At 43.1% G+C, this 15,924-nt stretch overlaps 1 protein-coding gene across 4 annotated transcripts in view; it reads left to right on the top strand.

Moving 5' to 3' along the window:
- Positions 1–8,015, top strand: part of Stxbp4 (syntaxin binding protein 4) — a 158,232-nt gene extending 150,217 nt beyond the window's left edge. For all 4 annotated transcript variants that reach the window (XM_036196284.1, XM_036196283.1, XM_036196285.1 and 1 more), the window contains one exon: positions 3,761–8,015. In XM_036196284.1, coding sequence (XP_036052177.1) covers positions 3,761–3,875 — 115 coding nt within the window. In that variant the 3' untranslated portion in view covers positions 3,876–8,015. The remainder of the gene's footprint in view (positions 1–3,760) is intronic.
- The last annotated feature ends 7,909 nt before the right edge of the window (positions 8,016–15,924 follow it).

Below are 15,924 nucleotides of genomic sequence, written 5' to 3'. Positions count from 1 at the left end.
CATACAGGGCTGCCTTACCAAGCCTTAATACAAGGGGAGGAGCTTAGTCTTAACCTCAACTTGGTATGCCATGCCTTGTTGACACCCATGGGAGGCCTGCCCTTTGCTAGACAGTAACGGAGGAAGAGTGGATTTGTGGATCTGGTGGAGGGGGGAGCACAAAGGGGACACTGCAGTCAAGGCATAAAATAAATGAATAAATTTAATTTTAAAAAAAAGTCTTGATGAAGGTTACTAACAAGAACAGATTTCAGGTAGAGCTTCCTAATATCAGTTGCAGAGAGTCAGTAACTATATCTTTTCTTAGACATCTTGCTTTTGTTTACTCTGCGTTACCAATTTACAAGTGTCTATATGATTACATAGTTAATATTTCAAGGATGAAAATATCATTTGTGAAACATCAAATATCAAAGCATGTACCTGAACTTATTCTGCAGATAATTATTCTTGGTTTTCTTAACTCCCCATTCAGGTAACATTATAAGGGAAGAAGTATTTAAAATAATTTAAATGACACCCTCTGAACTGCACCGATACATTGTAACTGTCTGTGCTGGTAAATATTGAATCTCTAGATATTGAGACTGCCAAATCCACAAAGCAGTTCCCCACCACACTTCTTTTAAACATGTGCTCTGTGCAGGATGGCACCTGTCCGTCTCAGCTTGCAGTGGTGCTCCAGCCCTCTTGGCTACACTCCTTAATGTTTCTTTACCAGTGCTTTCAGTTTAGGCCACAAAAAGGCCTTGAAATGAAATGAGTCAGGGCTAAGCAGATGCTCTAGTAAGGTGAGCCTTCAGGAGAAATCCCTTTAAACCATTTTAAAGAGTGGGAATATGAATTACTGCTGAGAGAACAATGGTTCCTTTTTTAAGGTTTTATTTATTTATTATTTGATAATTTCAGACATGCCAACAATGTGCTTTGATGAAATCCATTCCCCATTTCCTTCCTCCCCATTCCTCCCTTACCCACCCCATGACTTTTCTCTCCCAACTTCATGCGCTCTTTTTTATTCTCGCCCCCCCCCCCCCCCCCCCCGCCAAGTTCACTAAGTCTACTTAGCACTATCTGTACATGAATGTAGGACAATCCACTGGAGTGTGGGTAGCCTCAGGAGCCAAATCCCTAAAAGAAAAAACTGACTCTGCCCTTCCCTGAAGCACAAATCTTAAAAGGTCTTATTAATAAAAACAAACCTGGAGTCAGTATTGGAGTGAATGCTGGAAGATCAGAAAAACAGAACAAGCCACAGTTTCCTCACCTCGACAGTTCCTCAGCTGATCCTGTTTCTCAGACTGGAAGCCTCTGTGTCCTCATATCCAAATGGATCTCAGCCAAACTTGCTCAAAAGCCTAAAAGCTTAACCAGCTACTTCCTGGTTTTCATGCCTTATATACCTTTCTGCTCTCTACAATTACTTCCTGGAATTAAAGGCGTGAGTCATCATGCCTGACTGTTTCCAATATGGCTTTAAACTCAAGAGATCTGGATGGATCAATGCCTCCAGAAGGCTAGGATTAAAGGCGTTAGTGCCACCATTTTCTGGCCTCTATGTCTGTCTAGTGGCTGTTCTGTTCTCTGACCCCAGATAAATATATTAGGGTGCACGATATATTTTGGGGAACACAATACCACCACACTTCCCAACAGCCATCAGGTGCCAGGAGCTCCTCAGCTAGGTGGGACTCCATGCTTTTCTCCCTGTCTAAGCAGGGATTTCGGCTGGCCTGATCTTGTGCAGGTCCTATGCATTGCTCTCACAGCTGCTGTGAGTTCATAAGTGCAGCAGCTCTGTCACATCCAGCCAGTACTTTTCTACTGCAGACATTCACTACCTGTGACTCTTTCTGTCCTCTCTTTCTCAATTATACCTGCACCCTGTTGAGGGGGGGCGGTGATGTCCCATTTAGAGCTGAGCACTGAGCACTCCACAGAATGTTACTGTCTGCATGTCAAGCTCTTGTGGATTTCTGTATTTATCACCTGATGAGGGTTGAGAGATGTGCTGATACATGGGTATGAAGATACCACTTTAGGGGGCAATTTATTACTATGTCCATTTAGTAGAATAATAGTAGAAGGTTCTTCTCTACAGCCTGTGACCCAGAGAGTTTTTAGCCCCATAGGCAGTACCAGGCATGAGCCCCATCTTAGGGAACAAGCTTTAAATCCAATCAGAAAGTGAGTGGTCACTCCTGTAACATAGGTGTCACCAGCATGTGTATCTTGACAGACCTGTCATTGTAGTCCACAGGGTTCATGCTGGGTAAGACTGTTGAAGACTCTCCCCTCATGGCAGCGTGCATGAAACTTCCAGTACTATGAAAGCTAGCCAGTTAGGGAAGAAGCTTCCAGGTTGGTACCAGCTTGATTTCTCCATGTCCTGTGACTCAATAATGTAGTGTCTTCAGCAGTAGGGTCTTCTGTCAAGTTCTGGAGGGAAAACAAGAGCAATAGCTACAGCCTGTAATGTTTGGGGCTTAGGGAGCTATGGAACCCCACTTGCCATCAACTCAAAGTAAGTAACCAGTACCTAACACTGGTCCTTTTATTTGAAAGTCTATTCTATACAAGATTTTTCCCCAGTTATAAGGTGACACAATTTAAACACCTTTTATATATGAATGTATTCTAGGAAGTGTCTACAATAATGAGTTTCCATGTGGGTTTTTCCTTGATCTTTAGTATTCATTATCCCTCACCATACTCCCTCTCTACCAGCACATTCAAACTCTGGAGACTATGAAGAAACCTGGGCCTTGTCACCTCCACATTGACTCTTGAAGTACTTGAAGTCCTTTACCCCATGCTGAAACTATTAGTAATCTACTCTTATGGAAAGATAAATTTATTAATGTCCCTCCAACTCCACCCCACCACTCCCAAGGGGCTGGACAAAAGGTAGTGGATGTGGAAGAATCATCCAGCTAGAAGCTAAGTTGAGGTATGAAATCTGAGCCTCATCCACTGGGTGGGAGTGTGGTTGGTGGTCCTCTGCCACACCCTAAATGTACCTCCTACCCTAGTGCCCCTTCCCCATCTCTGCTCTGTCCCTTCTTCCCACAGTGCTCTTCAGGATGCTAGTCATTTGTTCTGAGAATGCATCAGGCACCACAAAAGCAGAGATAAAAACAGTTCCTGCCCATGAGGTAGCAGCAGGGAGGCTGACAATAGACATGCATTTATAATACAGGAAAATTAGAGCAAAGACTATGGGTTCAGACGGGAGGAATCTTAAGGAGAATTTGCTTCTTTGGAGTTAGTGTGGGGTAACTCCTAGAGAGGAGAAATGTGGCCCAGAATCACACTGTAGGATGTGTTGGACCCAGAATCGGTTAGAACCTAGCGTTCCACGGGAAAGTGAGAGTGTATGCTTTGTCGTTTAGGAAGGTCTCTGGGCTGGAGTGGAGAATGAATTAGGAAAGAAATAGAACCGAAGCAGAAGCTATTTCAGTGTCCCAGACTATTACATTAGGAAAGGAAGAGAGGAGACAGACTCCAGAGATGATGCTCACGGCTAGACAGCCATAGGACATGCTTACAGACAACATCAGGTGAGGAAAAGGGAGTGTGAGGTGATATATTCATCTGCATTCATGGTTACCCTTGAAACATCTCTAGGATCCAGTTCTAGCTTCTTCCTGTCCCCAGGGCTGGCGCCTGGGTAGAAGCAGTGTCCCTGGATCAGTAAGTGTTTGGCTGGGTAGGAAGGGAGTCTTTCACATTCTAATCCACACTCCTTGTTCTTCTCAAGTCATGTGACACAGACCACATCCTGGATCCATCCCATGATGAGTGTCCTGAACCTGTCCTGCTCAGAGGAGAATGAAGAGGACTGTCCCAGAGAGCTAACAGACCAGAAAAGCTGATGGCCTTCCATGGGAAATGGCACTTCCGAGTCTTCTGGCTTTTCAGTCCATGTGCACAACCAGACACAAGACACCACACCGTGAGAAACAGGAATCCAGCACCTTCTCCGGGCGGGGTGTCAAGTTGAAACTGCTGTTTCTGTGCATGTTAAAGATCAGCTGCCACTACACTAGTTCCTTGAAAATAATTAGTTGCATTTGTTGAAGTCATATATAATTAGATTTTATATGCATATAAGTCTTCATGTATAATTAGGTCTATATAACTTAGTATGTAGTTCATTGTTTGATATTAGATGTAGTGGTTTTTATACCAAAACTTTATATTGAAAACTTATATGAACATAGGGAACTATTTCTTTTCTGATAATCCCCCTCTCTAATCACAGTTTAGGAGCGTGATCTGAGAAAGCTTGGGGCGGGGAGTGCTATACAGCTACCCCATCAGCTGCTAAATACAACTTTTTTTAACTGATATCTCATAGGACGCAATCTAGCTTGCATCATTAGGAGACTTCTATCATTTATGAAATGCTTTCAAACCTCATTTTACTTACACCAAAGAGCATGGTTGTAGGGATGATCTATTGACGATTTTCATTCATGTCTTCAGCTGGAGAAACAGTGGTTCAGAGAGCTAGAGCGTCCTGTCCCAGGGCTCAGACTAACACCTCATCTTCTGATCCCATGTCCAGTCCCCTTTGCCCTGCTCCCTACTGTCCTCACAGAGGGAGGGTGCAGTCCAACTGAGCACCTTCGTTATGTTGATGCAGCTGGGTCCACAGCTGTGCATTCCACAGCAATCCAGAGGACACCTCAGAGTCAATCATGGCCTCCTCATAACCCCACTCTTCTCCCTCTGTGGGCCCACCCCTCATCACCCCAACTGCTCACCAACTGCTCTGTGACCTTTCAGCAGCTGTGTCCCGTGGCTTGCCATGCTTGGGCACCAGCGCCAGTAGGAGCATCTAAGGAGAGCTGATAGAAATAAAGGTATCTTTTAAAATACTGCCAGGCTGCTTGTAACAGATTGAAGACCTCGAGCCAAGGAAAGCAGCCCAGCATTGCTTAGGCAAGCCTAGCACTCCCGAGAACACGGTGTGAGAGTCTTCACGTAAAGGCACTGTCTAAATGAGTCACCGAGTTCCTACAGTGAGTTAGCTCCTGTGTCAGCATCAGGCACTGGCTCCTACGTTTCCTACTGAGTTTTACCTGGTATTTGGAATGTATGTGGAGGATACGTTCAGGCATTGTGCTCAGTCATACCTCTCTGAATTCAAGATTTAGGATTTAAGTTGAATACACTTAGGATTCCTACTTTATGTCTTGAGGACAAACATAAAGTCAGTCAAATAGAGACTGACGAGGAGTTATTAACTCTGAGAAAGATAGACTGGCTGGAGCAAGTGTACCTGCTTTCCTCACTGCTGTCTGGGTACTAGGAAGTTTCAGAGGGGATAGTTCTGAGAGCAGTCCCAGAGGGAGCTGGTTCCTGTAGCCTCTGAGAGGTGAATGGGCACTCACACTTTTATAAGAGAGTACCTATGCTGTGATGCTGTGGAAGGTAGACTCCTTTCAGGAGATCCCCTACCCCACTGGAGAGCTTCCTCTTTTGTTTTATAAGGAAAGCTAAGATGGGACCCTGAAGCATGCAGTCTCTAGTCCATATGTGTTCATGTATGTGTGGCACTCACCACCTCTCTGCTGCTTGTACCAATTCCCTCCCTGTGTCTGTCAAATACATAATCAAAACCTATAAAACTCAGAGTGCTAGTTGCAGAGCACCCTACATTGCGATGTACAATGAACTGTCTTCTTTGGAGAGGTTATTTTGAGGTAGCTTCTCCTTGTGTATCCCCTTGCCTCAGCTTCCCAAGCACTGGGATTTCAGCACCAAGTATCTTCTGAAAGCTACCAGTAAGTGGAGAACCATAGATTCCCCACTGTGTGTGGAAGCCTAGGTTCAGAGAGAAGTGGCCATTGCTGAAGGCAAGTCTTTGATTGCAGGGCTTCTTTAAACCACCCAGCAGAGCAATTAGATTTAGTCAGCTCTGCAAGGCTCCAGCACCCAATCATGAGGGACTTCCTAGTTCATCAGAGAAGAATTCCCCAGGAGCAAAAAGCACTCCACAGGTTCTGGTGCATCTGAGCTTCTCATGGGAATGTAGCTAAGGGGGCTCAGCCTCCGAATTAGCTGAATCAGATGAGCACTCATTGAGACTCCTCCCTGTAGTCTCAATCAGAGACTGATGGATGCTTTGGAGATTCTCAAGAGGGCTCAGCATGAATGCTTTTCTGATGCAGATAGAACTCTGAGTTACTTTTGGGGAAGTTGATATTCTGTAACTTAAATTAGCCCTATCACTGGGGTCATCCATGGGACATGCTTCTCCACTGACTCACCCCCTCAAATTCTGGGCTATAGGAACAATATGATGACATCCCTCCCAGTGCATGTTTTAGTGGCACTGGCCATCAGTCATGCTCCAAGTCTTGCTTTCCTAGAGTAACAAGGGAAGGCCTGGCCATCCTCACTCCTTTGTTCCCTCAGAATTCTCATTAGCTTCCAGCAATGTGACCAGCACTCTGCACTAGGGCAAAGTAGGGCAACAGCTAATTGTTTCTTGGGCTGTTTTAGAAATAAAATGATTTTGAAAGTCAGAATTACAGTTACTTTTAAACTTCTGAATTTTAAAATTATTTTCCTTTCAAAAAAGTGAAAGTACTGTGGAAATAAATTGAGTTAAACAAATAGCCCATCTCGCTTTCTGGAAGCTGCCATCACTGATATTTCAGTAACTATTTTCACCCAAGGGCAAGTATGCCCCCCCTTAAAGTTCACCTTTGAGTTAGAGTATTGTGGTCATCTTTTTATAACAATATAGGCATTTCCATTGTGTTCCAAATGTCTGGATAAGCTACCGCCTCAGAACACTATTGTCTGTGTGTTCAGCAACTTATTAATGAAAGCTTAGGCTATTTTAAGTTTCTTCCTGTATCAGCGTCACAGTGAACATTTGTGTATTTGTTAAAACCCTTTCTTCAAGTGTCCTTGCACTCCGGTGCTGCTGTCTATAGTGTGGACTTGTTGTGTGAGCCACTGTGACAGAGAGCAGTCAAGGCTGTGTCACCTGAAGAAGAGCCTCTCTGTCCCTGTCTAAAAGTGTGGGGGTCTTAATCGTTAACATTTGGTGTTTTAGCATCAGAGACCGGCTTCTTTGTATAGGAGAGTCTGTCAGTGCAGAAGTCAACGTTTCAAACATGTCACTGTTCTCATTGTTTTCTACTGTATATAGAATGATGATGGGGAATCGCTTCTTAATTAGCATAGAGAACACACTCTTATACATACAATACAAAAGCCTCCATGTCTCCATCTGTGGAACAATCGCAATACTTCCTCATGCCCTGACACTTCAACTCAGCACAAATCAACTAAGCACCTACTGGATGTCTAGCCATCCAAGGTGTTTGGATCATTCTGGGTAGCACAGATTCCCAAATCAAAGAGCTCAGTGTCCTGATATTTCTACAGGCGTGCACACATACACATACACACACACACACACACACACACACACACACACACACACACACATACTCACTACTGATTTGTTTTTCAGTATAGAGTAAGAAGTTAGGAACTTGTTTCCTAAGAAACCCTTAAATTTGAATAATTCTGGAAAATGCCGAACCCCTCCCCACCTTGGCTAGAAAAGGGTAAGAAGGAACGTGCTGGAAGAGGCTCTGCAATAACAAATGAAAGGCAGCTGTCAAAATAGAGAGTCAAATAGCACACTCATAAAGTGCTTGCACAATCAGAAAGTAATATCCTTTTTCTAGGGAGAAATGCGACATTTCTCTATTGTAAGCAAAATGTAACTTTGTGAAGGGTCAACACACTTGACATTTTTACGATACTTACACAGAAAGAACTGAACAAACATTAATACAGCTTTCACAGTCTTGTGTATAATCTTCAAGATGATGAAAAGCACAGAATAGCCTGTGGAATGTAAAGAATTAAACAGAATATGCCTGTGGAATATAACTTTAGAAATGTTATTCCCAAGATGTTTTAGCCATAGCTGTTCACATATAATATCATTGTATCAGTAAAATGATTTTATAAATACTAAATGCAGTGCCAGATTTCCTTTATTCCCTTTCCCTCCTCACCTCCCATGTGGGTTTGTGTGTGTGTGTGTGTGTGTGTGTGTGTGTGTGTGTGTGTGTGTGTGTACATGAGCGTGTGGAGGCCAGAGATGAATGTTGAGTGTCTTCCTCAATCACACTCCCTATAGCACGAATCTTAAAAGTTCTTATTAATAAAAACAAATCTAGGGCCAGGTATTGCTGGAAGATCAGAGAAGCAAAACAAGCCATAGCTTCCTCACCTTGCTAATTCCTCAGCTGATCCTGTTTCCTCAGACTGGAAGCCTCTGTGTCCTCATCCAAAATGGATCTCAGCTGAACTGCTGCTCAAAGCCTAAAAGCTTAACCAGGCTAGTTCCTGGTCCTCACTCCTTATATACCTTTCTGCTTGCTGCCATCACTTCCTGGGATTAAAGGCGTGAGTCACCATGCCTAGCTGTTTCCAGTGTGGCCTTGAATTCACAGAGATCCAGGTGAATCTCTGCCTCTGGAATGCTAGGATTAAAGGCATGTATGCCACTATTTTCTGGCCTCTATATCTAGAGGCTGTTCTGTTCTCTAACTCCAGATAAGTTTATTAGGGTGTACAATATTTTGGGGAACAAAATACCACCGCAACTCCCCTAATTTTTTTTTGACACATTAGTCTCCCACTGAACCTGGAACTTGTAGATTTGGCTAGGTTGGAGGCCACTAAGCCGCAGGGATCCTCCTGCCTCTTCATCTCCAGCACTGGGATTACAGGCATGCAGGGCCTTTTCCACATGGATTCTGGGAGATTGAACTAAGGTCCTCTTGCTTCCTCTTTACTGAGTGAGTCGTCTCCATGGCCCCTTCTCTGCCTTTCACCTTCAACCTTAGATGGCTTTTACTAATTCTAAGTTTGATTTTTAGTCTTCCAGGGCAGGTTGGACAATCAGATCAGTAGCTGTGTCAAAACCACCTCTGGGGGAAAAGACATGGTTTCAGCAGTTAAAAGCCTATAGCTGCTCTAACAGGGTTGGAGTTGGGTTCCCAGCTCCACATTGGGCACCTCACAACCACCTATAACTCCAGCTCCAGAGAGACTGGATTCCTCTGGCCTCTGCCAGTATCTTCATTCGCTTGACAGAGCCAAACATAGACATATTAAAATAAAAAGATCTTAGTCGGGCAGTGGTGGCGCACGCCTTTAATCCCGGCACTGGGGAGGCAGAGGCAGGCGGATCTCTGAGTTCAAGGCCAGCCTGGGCTACCAAGTGAGTTCCAGGAAAGGTGCAAAGCTACACAGGGAAACCCTGTCTCAAAAAAACAAAACAACAACAAAAAAACCAAAAAAATAAAAAAATCTTTATGAATAAAATACCTCCCTTGTTCCTATTCACTCATCACCAAATTCCTTTCTGCCTCCCCACCCTGTTTCTTCATCTCATGGTATTCATCAGTTTGTTATGATGTTGTTTTGTTGTCTTCCTGAGAAATGAGAATAAATAACGGAGCAAGCTCGGTGGGGGCAGGAAGTTAGCCTGTGTTACCCGCCTTCAGAATGCAATGTAGCGCCTGCCCCATAGTAGATGTTCAACATGTGTTTGCTAAATAGTCTGTATACTGCACCACCCCTAACTACGACATAGTTTCCAGTTTAGCTCTCCTCCCTTTGTGTTCCATTATTCACTAAAACTCCAAGCACCACACACTGTTAAGTATTAGGGGCGCAATGCAAGACACATGCGACTGTAGCCCTCAAGTAATTTGCATTTTATGCAAAGCACACAAAACTGCAATTCACCGAAGCTTTTTCACTTTATATTTTCCCTCCTTTATCACATATTTAAACAACTAGTCTGTTAACATTCATTCCTTGCCTCAAGAAAAGATGCTGTGAAAGAAAACAGACAAAAGCCTGATCCTCTGAAGGGTGCCAATATCATAGCTAGCTGGGAAGATGGACAAGACATGCATTCCCCTGCACACCTGAGAGCACTGTATGATGGACCCAGGCTTTCCTGTTTGTAGCTAGGAAATATTTCACCTCACTGGCTGTGAGGGACTTAGAGAGGGACACCTGGACCTCACCCCCTAGACAAATTTTCAAGGAACAAAGAAACCCCATTGGTGTCTCTTAAGGGGCAGAAGAAAAAACTGCTTCTCACTGTCTTCTTGGAAAAGATAGCATGGTGTGCCTGGGCACTTGAAGATGCAGGCAATTTCAGCAAACTCCCCCCTGACTGATTTTCCATGAACCCAAAAGGATGAGCTTCTTCCACCCAGTGCACATGGCTTCTCAGGGAGACAACTTGGGAACGAATGAGCCCTTAATGTTTGTATCCCTCCCCCACGGTGGTGGTGCTAAGAGGTGTGGAGCCGTTAAGTAATGGGCCCTTGAAGGTTCCACCCTCATAAATGTGATGAGTGATACTATAAAGGAAAATTCAGAGAAACTTGGCTTCTGCCTTATCAGCATGAAGGTGCCATCTTTGACACACAGACACTGAATCTGAAGGCACCTAGGTCTTGAGCTCCCTGGCCTTTAGAACAGCAAACAATACATTTCTATTGGTTGTAAATCACCAAGGTCAAAGATCTTTGTTATAGCAGCCAGAGGAAACTAAGGTACTCCCTCAGGGTTTAGCAAACAAAGAGAGGAAGGAACTGAGTTAACCAAGACCACTGTCAACCAAAAACATCAGACCCTAACCCTTTTTCCTTCACTTACCAATATATCCTTGAGATATAGCAGTGTCTGTCACATACATGTTGTCACATACAGGTCTCCAGTACATGTTGAGTGCCACTTTTGACCTCTCTGCCTGTACACCAGACAGTTTTTCCGTAAGCAAAGTGAATTACAAATAAAAAGCAGGAGATATACTATTTCCAGAGCATTTAAATGTATTCCCTTTGAAGAATGAAGCATTCTTTGTTTGTTTCCAGATCTTTCTCATTTGTGCCTTTCTTCCTCTACATCACACCTGGCCACATGGACCTACCCCTCACACCTCTCAGAATTATCTTTCTAAAGCACAAATTTGACTCTCTTACGCGCTTAGTCCTCTCCATTACATCCCTAGCACCCTCTACTTCCTGAACTCTTGAGTTTTCTCCCCAATCTCATTTCTCATCTACAAAACTCAGATATCCTGCTGTAGGTGGGAAGTTTCTCCTGCCGTATTTCTTCCTCAAACTCCTTGTCACTTACTGTAACTTCTCTTTGAAGTACAAGCACAGCCATGTGCTTTTACAGAGCCCGAAGGAGAGCATAAGGTGTCCTGCTTCATCACTTCCTGCCTTACTTCCTTGAGACAGCATCTTTCACTGAACCTGGGCCTTGCTGTTTCAGCTAGACTAACAGGCTGGAAAACCAGGGCAGTCCTTACTGAACATGTAGGCACCCACGTGGCCACACCTGATTTTTTCAAGGGTTCTGGGGGCATTGGACTCAGATCATCAGGTTGGTGCAGCAAACACCCTTGTCTGCTGAGCCATCTCCCTAGCCCCAAGACCCTATTCCCATCTCACTCATTCTCTGAAGATGTTGACACAGTTCTTCTCCTCCCGTGCTCATGTTTGTCACTGTGCCAACACATGCCTTTACTGCCTGGTACAGCTAATCTTCCCACCCGAGAATGTTGGAGCAAGAACTTCCAGCCCAAAAGAAGCACCCAAGAAGCAAGAGAAGAAACCCAAGAGAACTGGCTGTGGGTCACAGATGTGTGTAGTCACTGAAAGTCACAACTCTGGTTAAAGTCTCTCTATATGACTGTTCCACTCAATATTAGCAACTAGGTGAGTAACTCAGTAGGAGACAAAATGGAAATAAGATTCACTATCTTATTTATTATCTATTATTGTTATGGGTACTTTTATCCCAAACTCTGGAGGTTAAGTAAGTTAATTTGGAGGCACTATATTTTAAAATCCTGCCACTGCCCTCCATTACAGTCTGCTTTTGTTTAAAACAGCTCTTATCTTGCTGTGTGGTGGTCTCACATGCCTTTAATCCCAGCAATTTGGAGGCAGAGGCAGGTGGATCTCTGAGTTCAAGTCCAACCTGGTCTACAAAGTAAGTTCCAGGATAGCCAAGGCTATACAAAGAAACCCTTTCTTGAAAAACAAACAACAAGAAAAGTCTAGCTCAATTAATTTAGCCAATACAGAACATGTGTCTCACCTGCTACACTCTGGGTCTTTAAGTCAAAGTCCATATATAGTTGTTGCTTTATCTCACACTAGATAAAACTCAATATTTATAGAATAAAGTAAAAGGGTGATTTACAATTTTCAAAACCTCTTTGAGCTGTTTCCTGCTTCTGGCAGAAAAAGACAAATTGAATAAAAGAAAAAAAATGAGCTGCAAGTTTAACTAAGCATGTCTGTACTAACTAGCTCCACTAAGGTTGGGAATATAATAGATTTCAACAAAGAAGGAAGTATGTGGCCATAAAACTCACAGCTTGGTTATCATGATGGGTTTTCAAACACGTACTCAGACAGTGTTGATGTGCCCAAGGTTTGAAAAAGTCACAATAGATTGACTTTGGTGTGCAAGGGAAGATGATAACCCTAAAACCAAAAAACAAGATTGGTGCTTTTCAAGGCAAGTGCAAGCAAACTTGTGTTCTTGTGAGCTAATTAGTCATCTTCCTGAAGAATTAGTTTGGCGCAGAGGAGCCACATATCGCCATAGTTACCTGAAATTGCAGAGATCATCCCATATATAACTAGCCTCGCTGGATTTCCTGACTGTTTTAGTTCACAGTGGAGAAATTCACCTTCCATCAGCAATTTTTTTTCAAGAAGGAAAAAAAAATCACAAATTGAGTGGACAATAATGTTTCCTTGGACTATGGACAGTCCAGGCCTGGACTTTCTGTAAAATAGCAAATGAAAGGATATTTATGGTCAGATCTATTGGATTGTAGTGAGCAGCCTTGTCATCCTGAGAGAGATTCCATGTATTTAATTTAGTGCCAGCTTTAGGTTTTTGTTTGATAATTACACAACAAAAGAAAATCTGGCCCCCAATTAAATGCATGAATTACTTATTGAAGTGGTCAAAGCATTTAATATGAGTAACATCTGAAGGAAATAGAATGTACATACCACACATGGCATATGTTTATATATATATATATTATGTTTATGTATGCATGGATATATACTCTTCTTTCTCATTGTATGTGTGTGTCTCTCTCTCATTACATACCTTTCTTTGAGAACATTCTCCCTTCTCCAGATTTTAAGACTGCCAATAAGTCTAATTTTCATGTTCATAATAATACTTGCAGCTCACGTTTATATAGAATTTAAACATTAAAATTCATATGATCTGATGGCCTGGTGAGAGAGGGCAAAGATTTTATTTCACACATGAAGAACTGAAGTTCATGTCTTTCAAAGGCCTTACTTGAGTGACTAATTGTTCAGCTTTTCAGAGTGCAGATTCCAGCTTTAGGCAGGCCAAGCCAGGAAGGACTCCTGTACCCATAAGGGGATGAGTCCCAGTTTCCTGCTAGAAAAAAAAAAAGTAGTGCTTTCTAAGCAAACTTCTCATTTTCCAAGGAAGAGAAAACACTTTTCCAGAAGTTACCCAGGAGCTCCCACTAGAAAGGGGGAAGGGCATTGAAAACACGAAGAGAGATGACTGCTTCTTCACCAACTATGTTGATAATTTCTTCCCTGGGGCTGGAATTTCCCAATAAGTATCATCGATGGACATTGTTTGGCTATTTTGTTGTGAGGTTGTTATTAATGTGAATTTGTTATCTTCAGTTACCATGCAGAGACATGTTTGTTTAGGTGAATTTTAACACATGCATAGATACATTTGACCATCACCATAGTCAAGATAAAGATGAATGTTAGCATCTAAAGAGCTCCCAGCCTTGCTCCACACCTGTCCCTGCAATTTCTAGAAAAAGTGAGGAGACTCCTCCAGCTATGATGTAGATCCGTACATCATAGTTTGGTTAGTAATTTACCGACTGAAGTTCATTAGGTTGTTTCCGTGGTGTGTGTGTGTGTGTGTGTGTGTGTGTGTGTGTGTGTGTGTGTGTAAAGATATTTTTGTAAACAAGTCTACTGGTTTTTTTTTTTTACATGAACATAAATGTTTATATCTCTAGGTGAAATACCCCTGAAGAATTACTCGATCACGTGTTGTATTTGTTTTCTATTTCTGCCGTTGCAAATTATCACAAGCATAGTGAGTTAGAAAGTACAGATTTATTATCTTACAGTTCTGCAAGTCAGAAAACAGTGCTGGGATAAATCCAAAGTATCAGCAGGGCTGTGTTCTTTACAGAAGGCCTTGGAGGGAATTTGTTCAAGTTATTGGCAGACCTCAGCTCCCCGTGGGTGCAGAAGTTGGCCGATGGCTCCTCTCCTTCACAGCCACTGCTAGTGATGGCCAGGCAAGTTGTCCTCACATCATCATCATCTCCCTCTATCTCTCTCTCTCTCTCTCTCTCTCTCTCTCTCTCTCTCTCTCTAACTCTTTATCTTCTCTGACCTTGCTTCCATCACTACACTATCACACTCTGACCCAGCCAGACCCTGATAATCCAGTGTAATTTCACCTTCTTATAGCCGATACCTTAGACACATCTGTAAAGTTTCGGGGGAGGGGGTGAGTGTATCATATCTGTGACATCTAGAGATTGTAGGTGAGTATGCTGCCCATCTAGCCTTTCAAAAAACTTCCAAGCTGTGTTCTAGAATGGCTATGACAATTTTCATTCCCATTGGTAGTATAGTCAAGTTCCAGTTGCCTCATGTCCTTGTAAGCACTTGGTATTGTCGGTACATTTAAGCTTAGTCTTTCCCATGGGTATGCACTGGTAGTTCCAATGGTGTGAGCTTGTCCTTTTCTCATCTCCAAATGTGCACTGTGAAGCACAGCCTCCAGCTCCAGGGATCTCATGGCATCGTCTGGTCTCTGCAGGCACCTGCACTCACATACACATCACACACACACACACACACACACACACACACACACACACACACACACTAAAAATAGCAAAATACATCCTTAAAGAGAAATACTTGTGCTAAGATGCATGACATCTGCAACTCCCATATCAAAGTCTAGTTCCAACATAGTTGAGTACTAGAATTTCTGAGTGTGGATGTGACCTCCACCAATGAACCACTAGGCTAGTCAAGTGACAAGTCAAATGAACTTGGGGACATTTTGAAATCACCAAGAAGTAATTTCAAAGGATAGGGAGGGATTATCTACCCTGCTGAATCATATAGGTGTATAGATACCACACCAATGTGGAAAGAGTGTGATTTCTGAGATCTAAGGACAGCTGCTCATAGCAGAAATGCTGAAACTTAGCAGGGAGCAAAAATTTTATAGCAAGCTTTCTGGAAATTCATGTCTGTGTCTGTATAATAAAGCAGCAATCTGGGGATCTCTTGAGATTGACTTTCAAATATCTAAAGTTGACAGAAGCCATCCCAGAGAACTTGGAAATCATAATTTTACATGTACCAAAAACCCAAGCAGGAAATAGAATCCACCCCAGATGGTCTGAACAAAGACACGACTCCTAGGTAGGTTGGTGGTAGTTCAGAGAACAAACAAGGGATGGGTGCTCTGCTAAACTATTCATAACTGTAATGGAGGTAGAAGCCATTTCTGCTTTGAGGACTGAAGGATATGGATACACACATCTCTGGAAAACACTGAACACTGAACTGCAGAGCTGGAGGCTTCCTGCCAGACTTAGAACATCCAAGCAAGGGGCAGACAGAAGGAGGGGATACTCTGAGACTACTCCCTTTCCATTTCTGTCCTGTCTTCTTTGGATGTTTCCCAAAAACACACAGCAGGGAACTCCATGGGAGGTGGTCCTCAGGGCTCTGCCTCATTCCAAGGCATGGAGATATGGAACTGAAGGTGCAG

Source organism: Onychomys torridus, chromosome 8 (assembly GCF_903995425.1).
Source record: "Onychomys torridus chromosome 8, mOncTor1.1, whole genome shotgun sequence".
Classification (NCBI taxonomy): domain Eukaryota; kingdom Metazoa; phylum Chordata; class Mammalia; order Rodentia; family Cricetidae; genus Onychomys; species Onychomys torridus.
The sequence above is the reverse complement of the archived record's forward strand: the minus strand, read 5'-3'. Positions and strand labels throughout refer to the sequence as shown.